This window comes from Aphis gossypii, chromosome 1 (assembly GCF_020184175.1).
Source record: "Aphis gossypii isolate Hap1 chromosome 1, ASM2018417v2, whole genome shotgun sequence".
Taxonomy (NCBI): Eukaryota; Metazoa; Arthropoda; class Insecta; order Hemiptera; family Aphididae; genus Aphis; species Aphis gossypii.
Genome location: NC_065530.1, coordinates 87,257,720 through 87,278,449, shown reverse-complemented (window position 1 = coordinate 87,278,449; position 20,730 = coordinate 87,257,720). Strand labels below are relative to the sequence as shown.

At 27.5% G+C, this 20,730-nt stretch overlaps 2 protein-coding genes across 12 annotated transcripts in view; one reads left to right on the top strand and one right to left on the bottom strand.

The window, feature by feature from the left end:
- Window positions 1-18,193, top strand: part of LOC114119523 (longitudinals lacking protein, isoforms A/B/D/L-like) — a 28,686-nt gene extending 10,493 nt beyond the window's left edge. For 2 of the 11 annotated variants that reach the window (XM_050205448.1, XM_027981606.2), the window contains exon 4: window positions 15,721-18,193. In XM_050205448.1, the coding sequence (XP_050061405.1) occupies window positions 15,721-15,905 (185 nt within the window). In that variant the 3' untranslated portion in view covers window positions 15,906-18,193. Of the gene's footprint in view, window positions 1-1,167; window positions 2,690-3,378; window positions 5,524-6,301; window positions 7,019-9,766; window positions 12,839-14,560; window positions 14,805-15,720 lie in introns of those variants that run through there. The other 9 variants (XM_050205406.1, XM_027981297.2, XM_027981457.2 and 6 more) reach the window with 5 other exon arrangements.
- Window positions 18,137-20,666, bottom strand: LOC114123111 (probable NADH dehydrogenase [ubiquinone] flavoprotein 2, mitochondrial). Its single transcript, XM_027986006.2, has 6 exons — window positions 20,498-20,666; window positions 20,353-20,412; window positions 19,273-19,335; window positions 18,782-19,177; window positions 18,466-18,542; window positions 18,137-18,402 (listed from the first exon to the last, which is right to left on the bottom strand). The coding sequence occupies exons 1-6, from the start codon at window positions 20,528-20,530 to the stop codon at window positions 18,309-18,311; spliced, it is 723 nt and encodes a 240-aa protein (XP_027841807.2). The 5' UTR covers window positions 20,531-20,666; the 3' UTR covers window positions 18,137-18,308.
- Between the last annotated feature and the right edge of the window lie 64 nt (window positions 20,667-20,730).

Here is a 20,730-nt window from a genome sequence, read left to right as displayed (position 1 = left end):
TAAATTATTTATTTTAAAGATATTAGATATTGTCAAAACAAATTATACAATTTTATAAAGGAAAATATGAAATATACTATTATTAAAATATTCATTATCAGTTTGCAATTATTATAAAATTGTGTCTCATATAGGTATTATAGATAGTATTATAAATATAATAGTTTTAAATGGAGATAAATGTATAAAATATCCTAATTACGGAAGTATAATAATACAAAAGCATAAAATGTTGATACAATTTTGAGAAACGACTAAAGACTTACTGGTAAATTCAACTCTGGATTCCCTCTCTGATGATAAAGTTGAAGAGTTTGCTGGAAACTCTATTTCACATTTCCCATAATCATTTCTAAGTTTTGTAACTGGGCATATTGCTCTGAGCTTAGAAAATTTCAAATATTATCTTTTAACCAAACCAAAAGTTATTTTTGACTTATTAATAAATAAAGTTCAGGTTAATATTAAATTATACTTAAATTGTTAATAAACAAATTAAATATATATATATATATATATATATATATATTATATATTTGGTACTCATTAACTAAACTAAACTCCAAACTACTTTATTCTATATTAACTTAACTTAAAAAATTGTAAAATTGCCCATTCTTGCTATTTGTTTATATCTTATGTTATATAATTATTTCGGTGGTTTGTATTTTAATATATAGGCTTTGTTTATTAATTTTATTCTATTTTTTTTTCTTATTTGATAAAGGGAGCAAGCACTAATTTCCTTAATGATATGTGAAAAAAATTATAGGTATTTAAATGTTAATGTATACATAGTAATTTTAAAATATCATCACAGTAATCATTAGCATGTTACTTCTTAAGAATAAATACACTAAATAAACCAAAAAAACTTATAATAAATGTTCATTTTTTCTTAAACCTCTGTTAAGAAATATATTTTGTATTACCTACGCTATTATTGATTTGTATGAAGTCATTCATTTTGTATTATTCATTTATATGTGTAAAAAAAAAATTCAGAAATACTGTATATATCCTAAATTATTTTCCTAACTAATAATGGGCATGGATGTACTAACTGGGTCCGGTTAGATTACAAACCAATTTTTTTTTTATTATTATTATGATTATTATTATTCTGGAAACTCTATGTGGTATGTGTGTTGTGTGTGCTTTCCTTAGCAATAAGCTGTACAAGGTGCGGCCGTCATTACAAATTGAAGAGCTCATTGTTGAACCATCAGCGCTGGGAGTGCGGTAAAGAGCCGCAATTCAAATGCTACATGTGCTCGTATAAAGCAAAACAGAAAGCTCACTTGTTGACGCACATGAAGTACAGGCATAAAACTGATAACATCAAAACTGAATATTTTTACTAGCATTATATTATATAAAAAAAATTTATATTTTCTGTATTCAGTAAAAAATGCTCCAATATTTTTTTTTTTTTTTTTTTGATGGGAGTAGGATATAAACTATATTAATATTTATCATCATTTCTGTGTTTATTAAAATAGACTGAATTTTCAACAAATAGCAATAAACATAAATGTACAAATTCAAGAAAAGTCTCATGTATATATTATATAAATGTTAAGTTAACATTTTGTGGAATAGACAATAGTCTATTGAATAGGCAATGTAAATTAAAAATTTATAATTATATTTTATTCCTTCTATGTTTTATAATTAAAGGGCTGTGTTGTAATTTTATTTATACAATAGTTATGTTAATTATTTTTTATCTTAATTCTAACAATATGTATATTTACTTTAAATAGTACATTAAACATAAAATAGTTGAAATAATTTTAAAATTAAAAAAAAAAAAATTTTACTTAATTATTGTTAATTATTTGTATGTTTTGAATGTCAATTTGCTAAGTCTTATGGTACTTTTTGATTAAATGTTATTACTTTCTTTTTAATTGTCCGTTTATTAAACAAAAATAGTATTATTCTGCTATACCTAATAATTGATTGCAATTTGAAGGAAAATTTGTAATTATTAGCCATTACTTATTAGTTTTATTACATATAACCTACATTTATTTCTAATGTTCTGTATTTGTCTGTACATGTTACTAAACCATAAAAGGTTAAAATACCATAACATTGTAATTAACAATTCAAAAAGTTATTGTAGGACCACAAGAGAAAGCCTATTCATACCTTATGAATTTCAATTAGATTTAAGACTTTCATTGGAAAATATCCACTCTTGATAGATACTAAATATTACCATCAAGCATTTTCAATATCATATTATTTCTATTATGATTTCCTGTGTTTTAACTAATTGTTAGGTAAAAAAAAAAAGAAAATGTTCTATTTTCTTTAATTATCTACATATTTGGTAATTAGCATATTATTAACATATATAATTGTTATTTAAACTCACTTCAACAATTTTCAACCTGTTGAATAATAATTTTGTACATAATACTCTTTTACAAAGTGTAACTAAGATAAACCTTATCTTAAACAAACATCATTAACACTTATCCTCATGAGTGTTGAGTGTGTACGTTTCACTATGTTCATTTAGTTAAATTATTTTTTATTTAAAACTACAATAAGATCCAAAATGTCATCTTTTGAAATATTTTTAGATCTACGTAAATTAACATTTTATGTATTCATTGTTTTTATATTGGTCTATCACTATTTCATCGTGAAATTTGTGTCCGAAGTATGATAGTGCGTAAGTCATGAAAAATAATATATAATAACTAATATTAATGTTGCTGCGCTTGGATTGGTTTAACATATCTTCTATACTGTCTTCTATTATACTTTCATATATGCATATATATATTTTATTTATATGTACATAATAATTGTTATATATAAATGTATTAATATATATATATATGCATACATTATATTATAATTATTAATATTTAATGAATGTTCTATTAGGCTATTGGCTTTTTAAAAAATAAATATCATTGCTGTTAGAATGTTTAACGCCACGCCAAAATACTCATATATTAACACATACAAGTAATTAGCATCATGTTAAAACAAATTAATTGTTTTATATGTAAGTTAATGTTTCTGGTGTCAGTTAATTTATAAACTATTAGGTACGTAATTTTAACTCTTGCAAATATAAGAATTACTTGGACTTTTTATACTGTTATTCTATTGACTACACCAAATTGGTTAAGAAATATAAAAATTTTTACTACATTGAATTTGATTGAAAATATAACTATCTAAATGTATTTAAATAAATAAAAACATAAAAAAATTTCCATTTTCCATGTATTTCAATCAAGAAGGGACATGTCATAAAAAAAAAATTAAAGTCATCGGAAGTTATTTTTCCCTCCTTTTGATTTATTGTCTAAATTTTTCTGTCATGTTTGTTATTCGGATCCTTTACAGAAATAATAAAAAGATGGCAGGATGGAGGTGAAAACTGGGATGGATATCCTCCTACTCAACGTTCTCTTGTGCCGCTTTTCAATTCATTTGGCCCAAATGGCCCAATGTCTGCCATAAATTTCAAATTCACTAACTACTACAACAACTGTAAGTTTGATCCAACTTCACCTAATGACACGCTACAAATCAGTAATGCAAGTTCTCCAAGCACAAGTGGTGGAGTAGAATGCCCACGTTGTGGAAGACATTACAAACTAAAAAGCTCATTACGTAATCATCAAAAATGGGAATGTGGCAAAGACCCTCAATTCCAATGTCCATTTTGCAATTACCGAGCTAAACAAAAGATGCATGTTGCTCGGCATATTGAACGTATGCATAGAGAAAAATGCTCAGAAGAATTTCAAAATATAACTGGACAAACAACGACAGCTGCCACAACGGCAGCAGCTGTAGGAGATATTAACTCATAAGTACAAACTTTATAATCAAACTAAAGTGCCGTAATGTTCACATATTGACTGGTCATATTGTTCAAGTCCGTGTAAATGAAAATGGTTTTTTATACATGCAAATATCAAAATATATGTTTTTTAATATTTTTTCTAGACCTTAGTATTAAGTGTTAAACGTGCCAATGAAGTATACAATTGTTTACATTGTGTACAAAAATTATTTATTGTATCGTAGTAAATTAAGTTAAGAGTTAGACGTATAACATCTGGCGATTTTAATTAGTCCAATTGACTTCAATAAGTAATAATTACTATTTACATTTCACTTTTGATTTACACTAGATATCTCATTCCCAAATAATCTTTTTACTACTTCCTGATTTTATGTATAGAGTACATACAAACAGTTATATTTATGTATAATATGTGCCTTTGTTTTTAAATATAAATACACAATGTGTGTGTTCCGTATAATATATATAAGTATATATATATATTATATATTTAATTTTATATTTTGAAAAATTAAAAATACTTATTTCCACTTTAGCCCATTATGGGAATATCATTTTTAAATTATTTAATAATAGTACTCCAACTGTGATATGATTCATTTTGTTTGTTGGCCTAGTCGATTTGTATGTTAGCTTGTTGGATTGTTAAAATCGCCATTAATTATGCTATTTATTTGAAATAAGTCATGTTTTGCAACGAATCGTTATTATTTACATAATTATATGTTATCCTAATTAGTGTCCTCGACCAATCTCCACCAATGTATTAAAAACATTCTATATGATAATGCTTACCGTAATATGTATATTAGTGTTAATATATACTTTTATAATATTAGTTGGACATAATTATGCCAAAAAATGAAACTGAAAACAATTTATAATCAAAAAATTTTGTATTGCCCAATCAAATTATTTTTAAACCAACTTTAAAGTCTGATTTTAAAAATTTTTAAAAAATGTTAAAAATATATTTTTGTATTGATCAATGTTGATTGCCAGTCGGCAGAAACCATGTGATAATCGTGCCTTTTTGTCTGTACTGTTTTATTTGCATTTATTTTGTTTGTTTTACAAAAACATTTTTATTTTAATTTAAGATGCTTAAAAAATCTATTTATTTATATAATCTTCTATTTTCCCCACCAAAAAGTGCCATTTAAAAAAAAAAAATTCTTCTTGTAGATTATTTAATATTTATTTTCAACTTCCATTTACTTGTTTTGCCATATTATATTAAAAATATTTTTTTTTATTCTAATGGAAATATTTTTATTACAAACTTGTATAAAACTATTGTTAGTGTATAAATGGATTATTATATATTTATTGTGTTAATACTACAAATTTAAAATCTTAGTCGATGCACATAAAATCAAATATTCGTAATGTGTCATACTAATTTGTTAATAAGTATTATTTATTAAGTTAAGCACTTCGTTTTTTTTTTTATTTAGTTATTAATTGAATTTATATTTATTTCATTATTATCCTCATTAGATTATATAATTTCATTTTGTTTCGTATTATTAATTCTTTTATTGTTTCCCATTAAGCCCCATATATTATCATGTATTACTTCATTAATTATCACATGAGTATTTATGTTTACATCCATTGCTTTTTATTGTATTATTTTTATTAAAACAAAAAAAAACATGAAATTTTTTAACGAATTTATAAGTTTTTTTTTTAGCGTTGATATTAATATTGTGTATATATATATGTATCTATATATATATTTAAGCTACCTTTCTTCGCCCTTATGAACATATATAATGGTGTATCATTCATTGTTGCTTGCTCTTGCTACGGGGTGTTTCAAAAGTTTGGTTTTGTCATGTCCAAAGGGCGATATGTTTATTATCATATTTTTGTAAGTGTCAATGTACTAACTTGGGAACCAATTTATATAAATTTAAATTTCATTTTTGCTTTGGATTATATACATAATATAAACATATGAACATGCGCTTAGTTACCTGTAAGTACTGCCATCAAGTAAGTATTAATTTTGTTTTATTACCCGTGAAATTAATGAAAAACTATTTATTTAATTATGTATACTCAAACATACATAACATATAATAGCATAAGACTATGGGTTGTTCGCGCATGCTTTTGTGGTTGCTCATAATTAAATTTTTTATATATATTCATTCGAGTTGTGCCTGCACTCTGGGTCACATTGGACTAACTAATCAAGGGGTATAATATATATATTTTTTTTTAATTGTCCTTGTACGTACGCGTATTTGCGTATGTTTATTATAGTTTTTGGATTTTCGATTAGACGAAAAACGATTTTTCGTATTAATCATTCCTCCCGTTATGCGAAATTTTTTTTCCTAATTAGATTAAAATTACAGCACGTTTTTAAAGTTAAACGGCATCGGTGTGAAGCACAGCTCGATCTATATTGTAGGCGTAATTGCAATTTATTATTTCCTACAGACTTCATGTTTGCCATCACCGGCACCACTCTCGATAACTCGACGACTGTGCGTTACGAATGTCCGAAATGTAGCCGAACGTACAAATGGAGAAGCTCGCTTAAGAGTCATCTACAAAATGAATGCGGCAAAGAACCCCGATGCTTGTGTCCTCATTGTCCATACAGGTGCAAGGTTCGGTCCAATCTGTTAAAGCACGTACGCAATTATCACAAACCTCCGACGTCTGTAGTACAAAACTCGGTGTTTGAAGACCCGAAAGTTACACACCCATAATAGAAGAATGCTCAATTATTATTATTATATTACTATGATAAATATAAATATATATTTTTTTATCGTTTACGATCTTTTAGTGCCAAATTTTACTATTATATTTTAAGTTTGTCTGATACTAAGATAATTTGATATTTTGTATGTATAATGTTTATTTTTGTTATAGTCAACAAATATTACAAATTATCTACTTAATGAATAATCTATATTTTTTGGGACTGAACTTAATGATTACGTGTCGACAGATCTTACTTTTTTTATTGCGTGTTATTATGATTTTTAGACTATAGAATTTTAGTGTTTTTTTTTTTTTAAATCTAAAACTGGGTTGTACAAACTATTTGACCATATTATATTATATTGGAGTCTTACTTAAGCTTTATACTCATTTATGTTTTGATACTTAAGCATTGTTCAAAATATATATTGTATTCAAATAATATGCTACGCACCTATTTAATAACAGGTATAATATCTATAAAATTGTATTCTTTATAGAATACTCTATCCTTTATTTGCTCCATAAATATTAAAAACACAAAATTATAAGGTAAGTATTAGTGTTACTAGATGTTTTGTTTTAGATATTTTTGTGTTTTACTGTTTTACTAGATGAGAAGTTTTTGTGTTCATTTTTAGTTGCGTTTTATTTATGATTATTATTATTTTTTCGTATACTTTTATTTTAGTCTAACCATCCGTAGTAAGTACGATTTTATTCCGACTGAATTATCCCGAGATTCAATACTCCAGCACGTAAGTAATATACCGTATTATGACTACATACTTTAGTCTTCAGTGAAGATTTTAATTGTTAAAATTGAAATCGAAAATAATAAGTAATAGTATTTTATTCAAGCATGTTATGAAAATATAAAATTATAAAAATCAAATAAAGTATATTATACTCTTGTTAGATAAGGTACCTAATAATCGCCATTTATATGTTTTAAAGTGGTTATTAATTTTAGTTCTATTACTAATAAAATGATACCGTGATGTGATTATAGAGCATAGACAACTATTATTAATGGTAAATTTATATTAAATGTTTCTGTATTTAGTCGTATTTACATTACTAAAACGTCTAAAATTATAAATGCCAATATAATCAAATTATTTCTTAGGTTTTATTCTTATCGAAGCTCTAGAAAAAAATTAATTTATTCTCTTACATTTTTAAGAACTTATAGAATGTATACCTCTATACATACTTGGTTGTTTCACAAATGGACAACTTATCAAATTTGTGTTCAGCAGTTCCAATTTTATGTGGTTAGCTTTAATAATAGAAAGTCATAACACTATTTGTGTTCTTTCTATGGATTTTAACGTTATTTTATTTTTTAAGCTAGTAAAATATTAAAATTTTACATTTTATCTAACATAAGTATCAATATACAAAATTATAGCTGCTAAACATAATAGGGTACGCGTTAGTAAGATGGAAACAACATATTATGCAAATAGTAAATACGATGTCATATTAGAGTTTTACAAAAAAAATTTAAATTTTTGATTTGAATGGTTAAAATTAACTGACTCGAGAACTTTTTACCCACCACTCACTAATTATATTAATTATAACCTCAAAAAACAACATAATATTTAGAAGGCATATAATTTATTTATTAAATGTGAGCCTACTTAGCCTCTTCTAATGATCAAACCTCTTCATATAATTGTACCTATCTATACCTATTAATATAATAGACAGTAAAACAAAGTTATAAGTTGATAGTTAAAACTATAAAAACTTAAAACTATTTTAATATATAATTATAAAACCAAAAATTAGTGTAGGTAGTAGGTAAATATACATAGTATCTGAAGTAGATTGAATATCTATTTATGTTAAAATATAAATATATTTAAATCCTGTATGATTTTCATTAAATAATAATACTACAATTCATAAACTTATTTTATTCTAAAAAATTGAACCTTGTGGATAAATTTAGTTTAGATTTATCTAAAGACAATACAACCAATCTGACGAAAAAATAATGATGTATATAAGGCAAAATAAATAATTACTCATCATCAATTTATTTATATTTACATAGTTTGAACTCAATGAAATATGGACTCGATAATTCATTAATTATATTTATTTAGTATCCTATCGATGTTTATTAAAAATAATTAATTTAATAAGTTGTTTTTTGCGATACTTTCAGATGTAAAATATTTATATTCGTGTGATACAATGACAGCATAGTGCATAGGTACTAAAAAAATAAAATCTAATAAATTTATTTTGTTTCTGGTGAATAATGCAAAATTGCAGTATGTATCTATATTTAAATACATTATTAAAAATAAGTTCAATTTACTATCTTTGAATAATGATATTAATTAAATTATTTCATATATTTATATATCATTTCAAATCAGAGTCCAATGTTGATTTATAAATTTAATTTCATATGATATCTCTTATACTTACAGTTTAAAGACATTTTACTTAACACACAATACACATCTACTAATGATATATCTACCTACTAGTCTACAGTCTACCTAAAATAATTTTAACTTAAATAGAAATATTTAATAATTACCTACTTAAAATTTTCTATCATAGGTAGACCATCTACTTATCATTATAATCCACCGTAAATGTATATAGAATTAAAACAAATGTTTCAATTAAATTAGATTAATGTTTAGAAATTTGATGTCATACATGCAGATAGTAAACAGGCAGAAAAATTTAAATATAGTTTACTTAATATTAGAATATTTCACTCAAGTGTTCGTCTTTGTCGAATATTTAACTTGTGAGTATTATTTGCCATATTGCTTCCGAAAAATTGTCCATGTTTGAATGACTGGGTTGGATGCATGAATAAAACAATGTTTTCGTATTCGAAAATCATGTTTTATTAGGCGCCGGAAACGGCAAAGCTCCATTTCTGGAATATTATTGGTGTAGGTACTTGCGAAAAGTTGTAATCCATTTTTTTTTCATAAAAAATTTAAAATCTAACTCCAATCCACAGAAGTTGCAGTTATGATGCTCATTTTTTCGTTGTCTTGATTAAATATTTATGCCGTATATATTAATAAATTGTTTATAAATAACTATGTACTTAAAATGCCTATATCATAATCATGTATGTCCTCGATATTATGATGTGTGAGATTTACCTGGTATTATTATTTACCATTATACCAATGGTTTCAGATCCGGACCTTCTGGCCGAGAAGTTTGAGTGCAAGCTCTGTGGCAAAGTGTATCAATGGAAGCAGAGCTTGAAAAGACACATTCGGGAGGACCGTTGTGACAAGGGTCCGCAACACGCGTGTCCCCGCTGCGGGATGAGCTTCAAGCACACAAGCCGTCTGAACAAACACGTCATACTATGTCCGCATATCGTATTCGACGACAGTCCGTCGTCCTCGGCGTCCACGTCTGCGGCCACGTCCACCGTTCAACGCATACTCAAACTGCCACCGCCGTGTCCGGACGCCTTGCCCATTACCGCCGTCACCACATCCACCACCCCGACGTCGTCACCGTCCCAGACGATATTGGTGTTGCACTTGAAAAACCAGAGTTTGGCCCAAAATTGGAATTCTAAAATCCAGAAACTAGGAAACTAAAAATTAAAACATATTTCATGTTTAAAGTTATTCATTCATGTGTGCGCGCGTGTGTGTGTGACCCAAATTTGTGTATTTAATTCGAGAGGGTTTTTTTGACCTTTTAATCATATATTAGTATTATTATTATATTAGGTATATTATTGATCACTCTGGTTATTATAATATTGAAAGTCTTACTTACATCTTTAAAGTCCCATTTATTATTATGAATAATATGATATATGAAGAGCGAACTCGCTTAAAGATAAAAAAACTATTTATATCATACACAGCATAATTATTACATAATTCAATTTTATTATTATATATCATATGTATTATTTTACTAGTCAAATATGGAACAACGCAATCTAGTCTATTTTTTGTTTTTCGTGCAATTTATATTCGTGCAAATCATATTTTATTTTTTATTATTCGTAGTGTGTGTGTGTTTAACGAATATCGGTTTTTATTTTTTATTTTATTTAGTTTTATTTTATAGGTACTCGGGTTATTGTACCGCGGAATGTTTCTATACATCGAATACATTAGTCATTAGTTAGTAAGGTTGAATGTAAGACTAAAGTTCTCTCCTATCAACAAAATAATATACGGTAAAGAGCGATATCTTTCTATTTATATCAATATTTTTATTATATTTGTCTAATTTGAAATGTGTCTAGTCAAAAATAGTTGTTTATTTTAATTTTACATTAATATTATTCGTGTACATAATATGATATTTTTTTTTTCAAAAAATACAAAAAAACATTTGCCAAACGTATATAAACCTATTTTATTGATAGTTGAAACTTTTAACTATTACAATAGGTATAGTCGACAGTTGAACAATATTGTATTAGACATAATTTAAGTGCGGTGAAACACAATTGCGTCCATCCTACCTTTTTACATGTGAAAAACGCAACACTATTACACTCTGGTTAATTTGTACGATTGAGTCCGTTTTTATCTTTTTACTAGTGAAAATATACCACGATTGCTCTTGAGCCTATAATATAGGCATTGCAGCCCTTCTAACAATTTTCCAATACAAAATATACTATTTAAAAATCGTTATATTTATTATAGGCTCGAGTGCAATCGTGGTGTCTTTTTACAGGTAAAACGGGCTCAATCGTACTAATTACTAGAGCACAATCGTTTTGTGTTTTTTGTATGTAAAAAAGTAGCACCTCAATCGTGTTATAGCCATTAAGTGACGATATTTTGTTGAAAGGTTCGTACAGCACAATATTAAATATAGTGGGTTCGATTAAATGCTTTCAATTGCATTTTATGTTACCAAACATGCCGATTGAAATTGGATCACAATATTTTTATTGGATCTAATAGGTATATACCAAAATCCGATACGAATTTACTTTTTAAGATAATTGTCACATAATTGTAAATTGTATTTTAATTTTTGTTTTTCTATTCTAATTTTCAAAAACGCACAAAACACAAATATATACTGTGGAAAAAAATAATTTTAAGTTTATAAACAATACTTTGTGGCCGTGTGTAAATATACGATCAATATACGTAATTTAACAACGATCCTTAAAAATGTTTTGATAAAAGAAGTCTTAGGTTATTTGGGTATTGCAAATAAAATTGTTCGTGTATATCATCGTGATATACTGTAATTTAACCTATAGGTACCTATTACCGCGTGTTCTTAAGTACCTAGATAATATGATATGATTTAGCAGTAAGAAACCTATATAGCCTATAATATCGTTATATTTCCAACTAATTCGAGACAAAAATGTTCGACGTCGATCATAAATCAAAATTCATAATATATACTCAAAACTTGACTCAATATTCTTTAAATAGTAATGTATGCTTGATTTCAAAAATCAAAACATTGTGAGTGTGACAAATATTTAGATATTATATGCATACCACAATTCAGTACCTAACGCTTTTCGGATCGATTGTCGGAAGTGGGACCACCCACCTGTATTGGGCAAATACCTTCCGCGCGCGTTGGTAAAAAATAAAATGAATCGTTTACTTTTGGGCCATCTAATTCACTTATAAATCTGTTAATCTGTTTTAACGCCTCGATTTTCGCCACTGATTTTGTTACAAGTCTTGACACGAACAAACGCATTTCCAAACTTAATCATGCACTTGTCACATCGACTAGTCGTCATTTTTGATTTTGATGGCAAATAAAATACCCTCTCATATTTTTCACATTTCTTTTTTTACTATTAAAAACAACCACAACATAATACTACACAGTAATAAAATTAATACTTAATAGTTTTATACGTATATGTGACACTGGCACACAACTGTTGTAATGAAAAATTTGTATGTAAAGGATATTTTTTTGTTTTTACAACTAACCCATATTGTGGATAAAGTATAGTCATTTATTTATATTTGTATTATTATTATTATTATTTTTTTTTTAATTTTAATTATTATTTAGTGCAATGAAATTGAGTTCCTTGATTAGTCATGACCTTTATATAGAAATCTTAAAAAAAATACTACTTATATAATTATGTAAGTGTAATACCTCTACTTAACGTGGTGGTCTATGAATCTAGTCAGGTACGAGCACAAAAAATATTAATATTACTACTCGTGTATTATTACAATGTATATGATGTGTATTTATAAAAATTATATATGAATGATTAACAAGTTTCCTTGTTCATTTTGTTTTCTAGTCCATTTTGTCGCTTAATAATAATTGTCATCGATACCTTTATAATATCAATTAAATTATAAAAATATTATTATATCATATGCAATATATTTTTGGTGTGCTGTTCATGTTCCGTTGGACATGTCAATATTATTATTATATTTATATTATGTCCATGTGTACATATATATTCCTTAATTATTAATTTTATACAATCGTATAATGCGCATAATATATGTATATGTATGTGTGTGTGTGTGTGTGTGTGTGTGTAAAAACCAAACTACATAATACATATATTATATACCTACCTACGTGTAATATATGTAATTATATTTAAGTTCGCATGTTCCACCTAATTTAATTTTGCGTCAATATTGGTCAGTATTGATTTTAAACGCAGGTATACTTACCGCTTATACTAAAAATATAACTATCAATATTATTAATATTTAATATTAATGATATTATGTTTTGAAAAGTGAAATCGATGGTTACGAATTATTCTGTATGCCGAGCTGGTTTATATTTTAAAAAATATACAGATTAAAGAAACGATTGAATGTTCATCTACGGCAAAAAAAAATGTGTAACATGTATTCACTACCTATTATAATAATTATGTGTCGGTAGTAGCGGTACCTATCTGATCTGATGAATTAGAATTATATATTTAGTTTTGGTTCGCGAATTGTATCATCACGACGTTCAGCCAACCTTTTACATTTATACCTTATCTTGCATATTATAACCTAATCATTTAATACTTATATAGTACCTATTAAATCATTCACTTACCTATATTATATGACACTACCGGGACAAGTGATGGACACAAAACTAAACCGGTATAAATACAAACATGAAATACATTTTCAGCCGTTTTGGTTTTTGAAAATATATTTTTTTAATTTTATTTCCATTCAAAAAACATTTTTTTTTAGTTATAGTTATAAGTTTTTTACTTTTTTGAATAACTGCATGTTTTCATACATTTTTAATTTCATATTCTAAAGCAAAGTATTTTTCCGAAGTATTTCAATAGGTACATTAAAATCGAAATTCAGACAATTATATTAGCATTATTATACTATTATAATATTATGGTACCTATTATACATATTTAAGTTTAGGTGAGCGGAGTAGCAGTTTAATATTTTAAGGAGCATCTCCACTCCATTCTGCTCATCGAAACTTTAATACTTTTAACTCATAAACTACTCGTCCGGATTTCGATTTTTTTGTATAAAAATACTCCTAAAAATGTTGTGCTTCAGAATATGAAATTAAAAATGTACATTTTTATTTAAAAAAGCAAATAAAAAAATATTAAAGGTTAATTTTTTTTAAAAATGTTATATTTCATTAGAAAATTGAGTAGGTAAGACAATTTTTTAAACGTTAATAAATTTTGAAACCGCGAGTGTTGGATAAATTAATCACCCATGAAAAAAATAATATTAAATCTTATAATTAAACTACTCTTCAACGGAGCAAATAATACGCCACAGAAAGTTACGGAAAACGCTGTAGGTAGCAGTTTTAAATCGAACCGGGTTTGTTCTGTCTCTTATACCTTTATATTTTAATACTAACGCTTCTTTTCGATTATAATCATTATTACAATGAAATATTTATATTACTTCGACGGACTCTACATCTATACACTGAACTAAATCATGTTTACCTAACGCTAATCGGTACTGTGTTTTGTTTCAGGGCGTTTGCAACACATTTGGATTGCCAAATGTCCGTATTGCCGAATGATTATCTGTACAGAGTTAGAAAACCATTTGGGTTCTTGTGGTGTATTCGGCACGCTTAAGACGTACGTGAAGGGCAGGAGAACACAACCCTAAATTACGTCTGACACTACAATCTTCTATGTACATTGAAATCTCCCCTAACGGACGTCTCCAAATAGCCGACATCCTTTTTTTTTAGAAATAAACTTCAAACTGAACTCTTTGATTTGTGGACAGCGACCGACGAGTGTCCGATATTTAAATGTTTTACTGTATGATAGCAATCAACATAATATACAGTTGTTTTCTTAATATCTACCTATATAATAATAGACTTGCTGCAGGGTTGAGGGTTGCATTAAAATGTACGAATGTATATTCTAAGTATTATTCTAGGTATCTAGGTATTTGTCTGTTGTTTGATTTTACTGCTATGCGATGATGTCATTGAGTAGGTAGAAAGGTACCAATATTATATTATATAATATAATGTCGTTATCCGCTACAATATTTTTTGTGACATATGGGTATCTGTCCTACATATACCTATTTATTTATTTATTTTTAATGGATATAATATGTTGTTTGTAACAATTATTATAATATTATATTCATTAAATTATAAATTAAATATTACATTACATATAACTCTGTATAATAATTGGTGCAGTATATGGTGTCACAGTTGCAGTACTTGAATAATTTCGCAGCGGTTTGCTGCAGCTAACTGGTGCAGGTGGGTAATATTATATATTATATAATATAATATATATATATATATATTATTATTATTATTACGTTGTCTTGTGTATTTTGTCGCTTTTTTTTAACAATACCGTTGTAGGTATACATATTATTGTTCGGTGTTATTTAAATTATTATATTGCTGTTGTTGAGACCATATAATGACACATTTGCTTGATCCTTGATTTCTGTTTTCTGGTTAGTTTAAGTCACCATCACTATATTTTATAACTACCTACCTATCTTTTTTTCTTATACATTATTTTCTCCACTCTTCACCTTTAGTCTGTACCGCATAAATATAGATGTATAATATTATGAAATACTATAAAATAGTGGCCAACTGGTGTGGTACGCATATTATATTTTCATTTTGGTCTATTTTTTTAGATGACAAGTGTTGGTCGTGCAAGACATGCAGTAAATGGTACAAGCACAGAGATTCCTTGCGTCGGCACATCAGAGACGAGTGCGGAAAGATGCCGCGCCACCAGTGCCACATTTGTCAGGCGTACTTTTACCACAGGCACAACTTAAAGACCCATTCTATGAGCAAACATCACATTTTGATTTAAAAGCGTTTAGTGATTACCTATATTATAATTTATATTATTATGCTCATTACTCAAACTTATATATGATATGTATTACATTTATTATAAATATTATATGTACTTACAATAATACCTACTTTAAGTGCTTACTACTCCAAGTACCTACTCATATATAATATTATTTTCAAACCGTGTAATAAACTTACCATTTACGTATTATATTAATATTAATTATCTATGCCTGCTTGATACATCAGGTATGGTGAAACTGATGCAGCTTACGCCCTGCAGCAATGTATTTTTTATATAATATCGCATTCCCTCATAATTTCCTATATATTTATAGGTATATCTATTCCAATTATTATACTATAAATAGTTCCCCACTTCCACAGTAAACGTAACTCTTTATAACATACCTATTGTCAAATGGTACCTATTCTATAAAAATTTAAAAATGTACTAATATAATATTATACATCGTAATATACGCAGGGGCGGAATTCAGTCGTGTTTGTGATGGAGGGGGATGGATTTTTTGTAAATTTTCTTATTACTCACCAAAAAATGTTGCTATCTAGATATTATTGTTACACGTAGGTATATACCTATTAGAGACTATAGTCCATATTCTATAATAATATAGGTAATTTATCATAATATTATTATATTTTGTTATCTCTATTGTTGCTTTATTTATTTACGTGACTATAGTGTGCAGTCGCCGCTATTATTATATTAAGAAAATAGTTAGCGTTGCATGTGAGCTGCTGCGAACACACACATATACACACACACTTACATATTAATAGATCCAAACTGCGCGGTCCTGGTGCTAATTTGTATATTTTCGTTTTTTTCTTTTTTTTATTGTTTTTTGTCTTCCCGCCGTCCGTCTTCAGGTGACCCATTCACTGACCACGGAATCACACTGTCCCTGCATCCGACTACCAGAATCCAGCACCACCTGCCCGCCAATCACCAGCGCCCGATGTACGCCTGCGCCCGGTGCGGTAACTCATACGCTCGACTCCACAGCCTCAGCCGGCACGTCCGATTCGAGTGCGGCGTCGATCCGAAGTTCGAGTGTCCCATATGCCACAAAAAGTCCAAGCACAAACACAACCTGTTGTTGCACATGAAAACCCACCTCAAATAATACAATTCATGAAAAAACTATTCACCTGTGTCATACCTTCCATCATATTATCCCAACCCAGCACCATACTTATATAGGTACTCATAAATCATAATATATATATACGATATACCGTCGTCTGCGGTAGTACATATTACGTATGTACTAACGTCATGCAAAGGTTTTATATTATTGTCTCTAGTCAATGTTATATAAAATAATATATCATGTACCTATGTAATCGTAACTTACTGTAAGAACTTAAATATACCTTTATATTATATTTGTTAGTGCATTAATTGTGTTTACTTTAATGTTAACTTTTGGTTACTTGGTTACCTTTTAATAAGTACTGTTTATTAACTTTTGTAACTAGATTTTTATTTTACACAAAATCAATATTTGTGGTTTTATTTTTTATTTTTATAATAATTTTATATATTATTTGTCATCTAATTATTTAATTATCATATTCTTAAAAAACTGCAACATACTTGGTTAAAACTGTGATACAATAATGTTAAGCTTTATATCTTATATGAATATGTTTCATGTTTGTAATATGGGGTTTATATATTATGTACTGTATAGTGTATACATTATACTATTATCAAATTTCTAATGTTAGAAAAGTTTAGTTCCTCATTCTTTTGAGAATATAAATTTGTTTCATATTCATTAAAAATTTTTTTCCTATTTCTCTATAAAAATTTAATTAGTCCTAGAAATCAGTTCCTTCTCAACTTTATGCTGCTATTATAATATTGCTTTTAACCACACCATATATTACAACATCTATTATAATAAAAATATAATATAGTAATGTTGACAACCATTGTTGCAATCATCTAGGCATATCGGATGATTTGGATGAAAAACTGTTCATGAATCTCAGGTTGGATGAAATGTATACATGCCCAGACTGTTTGGATATGTTTGGAGATAGACTCACCCTTGTGCACCACAGAAAAGAGGTATGCGGTCTAGACCTCATGCATGAATGCATTAAATGTCATCGTCGATTCAAATACAACCACAATCTCAAAGCTCATAGTGCTACATGTTTGAAACAGAAAAAACATACACCAGAAAAACCTACATGATACAAGAGATCTTTAATTTTACAGTTGTATATTATTAAATAATCACATACATTTTTTTACAGATTTAATTTTTTTTCAAATTGTTTAACATGTAAAGCCAAAAAAAAAAAAATACTAATATTACATTATCATGTATTGCAATAAGTATCAAAACAAAATGTGATCCTACGAGAATGTTGTAAATTATAAATCTGGTCGTACTTTAAATCCAGGGCCATAGGGTTCTTCTTTCAATGATGTTAATCCATCCATTGGCTCTGATGCATATCGACTAGATCTATATAAAATATGTAATATGATTAATAAGTGCTTTGATAAAAAGAGAGATTAAGATATTTACCTGGGTCCTGGAGTAGGAATTTTTCCATTTTTCAGGTCATCAATTATAGATTCAACATCTTTTGTTGTTAAATCTTCCTGCAAATTCATACATATAAATTACTAATTAAATACTGCACCATTAATATAGGTATAGATAAAACATTTATATAAAGAATAATACTTAAAATTGTCTTTAAAAACAAATAAAATATTATTTTATTATTTAGTTATTGATTTATGCAATATTTAAAAACGTTTGAAATTGAAAAATAATTATTTACATTTTTATAATGTAGGTAAGACATCACAATACAGTAGTATACAGATTAACTTACATAATAATCATCGTTGACTTGCATCATAGGAGCATTAACACAAGCACCCAAACATTCAACTTCAGACAATGTCCATTGGCCATCTTTGCTAGTTTCTCCAACACCAATATTTAATTTTTTCTTTAAACATGACATAACGTCATCTGAACCTCGTAACCAGCAAGGAGTTGTTGTGCATACTTGTAAGTGATACTTGCCAGTTGGCTTTCGCATAAACATAGTGTAAAAAGTGGCGACTTCATAAACCCTCATTTTAGGTAAGTCTAATACATCAGCTACCTTGTGCATAGCTGATATAGGTAACCAACCATGTTGTCTTTGAGCTAAATCCAACAGTGGAATCATGGCTGCTCGCTTATGACCTTCTGGGTATATTGCTAAAATGGCTTCAATTCTCTATGAAACACATTAAACAAATAAATTAGATCCACATGAAAAATGAATATATGTATTGAGTATATAGAACGAAAATGATAGATAAACGTGATTACCTTTTTATTTTCATCGCTGAACTCAAATTTGATATCCAAATTATCTTCTTTTGTATCCCTATGCTGAAAATATGAAAACATTGGTAATTAAATATATTTAACTATATTAGTATCAGTATTGAATAATATCAGTGGCAGATACAGGGGGGTAATAGGGTAAATACTAAATACCCCCCTTGAGCTTATTGTATAAAAATTTATTACATTGTGACTTGTGAGAAATACTAGTTATATTCACTTGTAAGAGTTTGTTAAAAACATATTTATTAAAATAACCATTATAATTAGGCATGTGGTTATAGGTACAATATTCAACAGTAGGTAAGTAATATGTTTTAAGGAGTTAAATGTGGGCAATTTCAACAGAAATTAATAATAAATTAATGACTTTTAAGTGAGTATATTTCAAGCAAAATTTAATTCTAAGGTTCAATATATTATCTTTAAATATTATGAAACCATAGTTTACGTTTACAAAATAATATACTTTAGTATTTCCAACATTATGAAATGGCCTCTACGGTCGTAGATATAAAACAGAAGTTGTATAATTCAATACATTAAACAGACAGATATAGTAGTAATACGAAGAAATTCTAAAAGACTGCATTTTAAAATATACAACAAATGATAAACTTTAAGTTATAACTGTTATAAGAATTGCATTAAATTATCATACTTATAATACCTAATTTTAATCAAAATATTGTTCACGTGGACATTACAAAAGTGAAAAATGAGTGTGCCATAACTATTTATACTAGTATTAGAAAACAACTATTTTGGATCTTCTGTTTAGTACAGATCTTTACGTCTAAATGCCATTACTTATTAGTAATAGAAATAAGAAGCAGTTACCGACCAACTTTTAAGCACCTTAACAGTTTCATAAAAACCAGGTGTGCAGTGTGCACCGCACACGGACCACAAGCCTCATACTATTTTGCAGGGCCTCAAATAGAGATTATAATACGGCCACATAGGTACCCTAGATTTTCGTCTCCACACACGCCTCGAGTAATCTAGTTATGGCATTGCACCTTAATGATTAGATAAACAATAATATAAAATTCTACTCACATTGAACATTGTGTCATGTTTGACGACCGCAGACGTCTGGAATGTTCTTGAATTTGACAACTACAAATAAACAAATACAAGAACAATTAACAAAAGGTTAAATGTTGCTAACGAAATAAATAAATGTAAATAAATAGGTACTTACGAGACATTTTACAATTCTGTTCAAGGATAACATTTTTGGTGAATTAACAAATAAATCAGTTTTAATGATCGGAAAATTTTTTCTGAATGATAGTCGATAGAGCCAATAGAGGTAATCAAGTAAAGGACTATGGTACTATACAGTATACACTAATATCATTGAACGACAAAAAAAAAAAAAAAATGTCTTATCAAATACAATTTGTTTCCTTTTCATCTCAGCTGTTTATTTTG

Coding starts and splice junctions, on each gene's coding strand:
- LOC114123111 (XM_027986006.2), bottom strand. CDS start 20,530: ATGTTATCCTTGAACAGAATTGTAAAATGTCTC. Junction 19,336..20,352: donor AACATGACACAATGTTCAAT/GTGAGTAGAATT, acceptor TCATATTTTCAG/CATAGGGATACAAAAGAAGA. Junction 18,543..18,781: donor AAGTCAACGATGATTATTAT/GTAAGTTAATCT, acceptor ATGAATTTGCAG/GAAGATTTAACAACAAAAGA.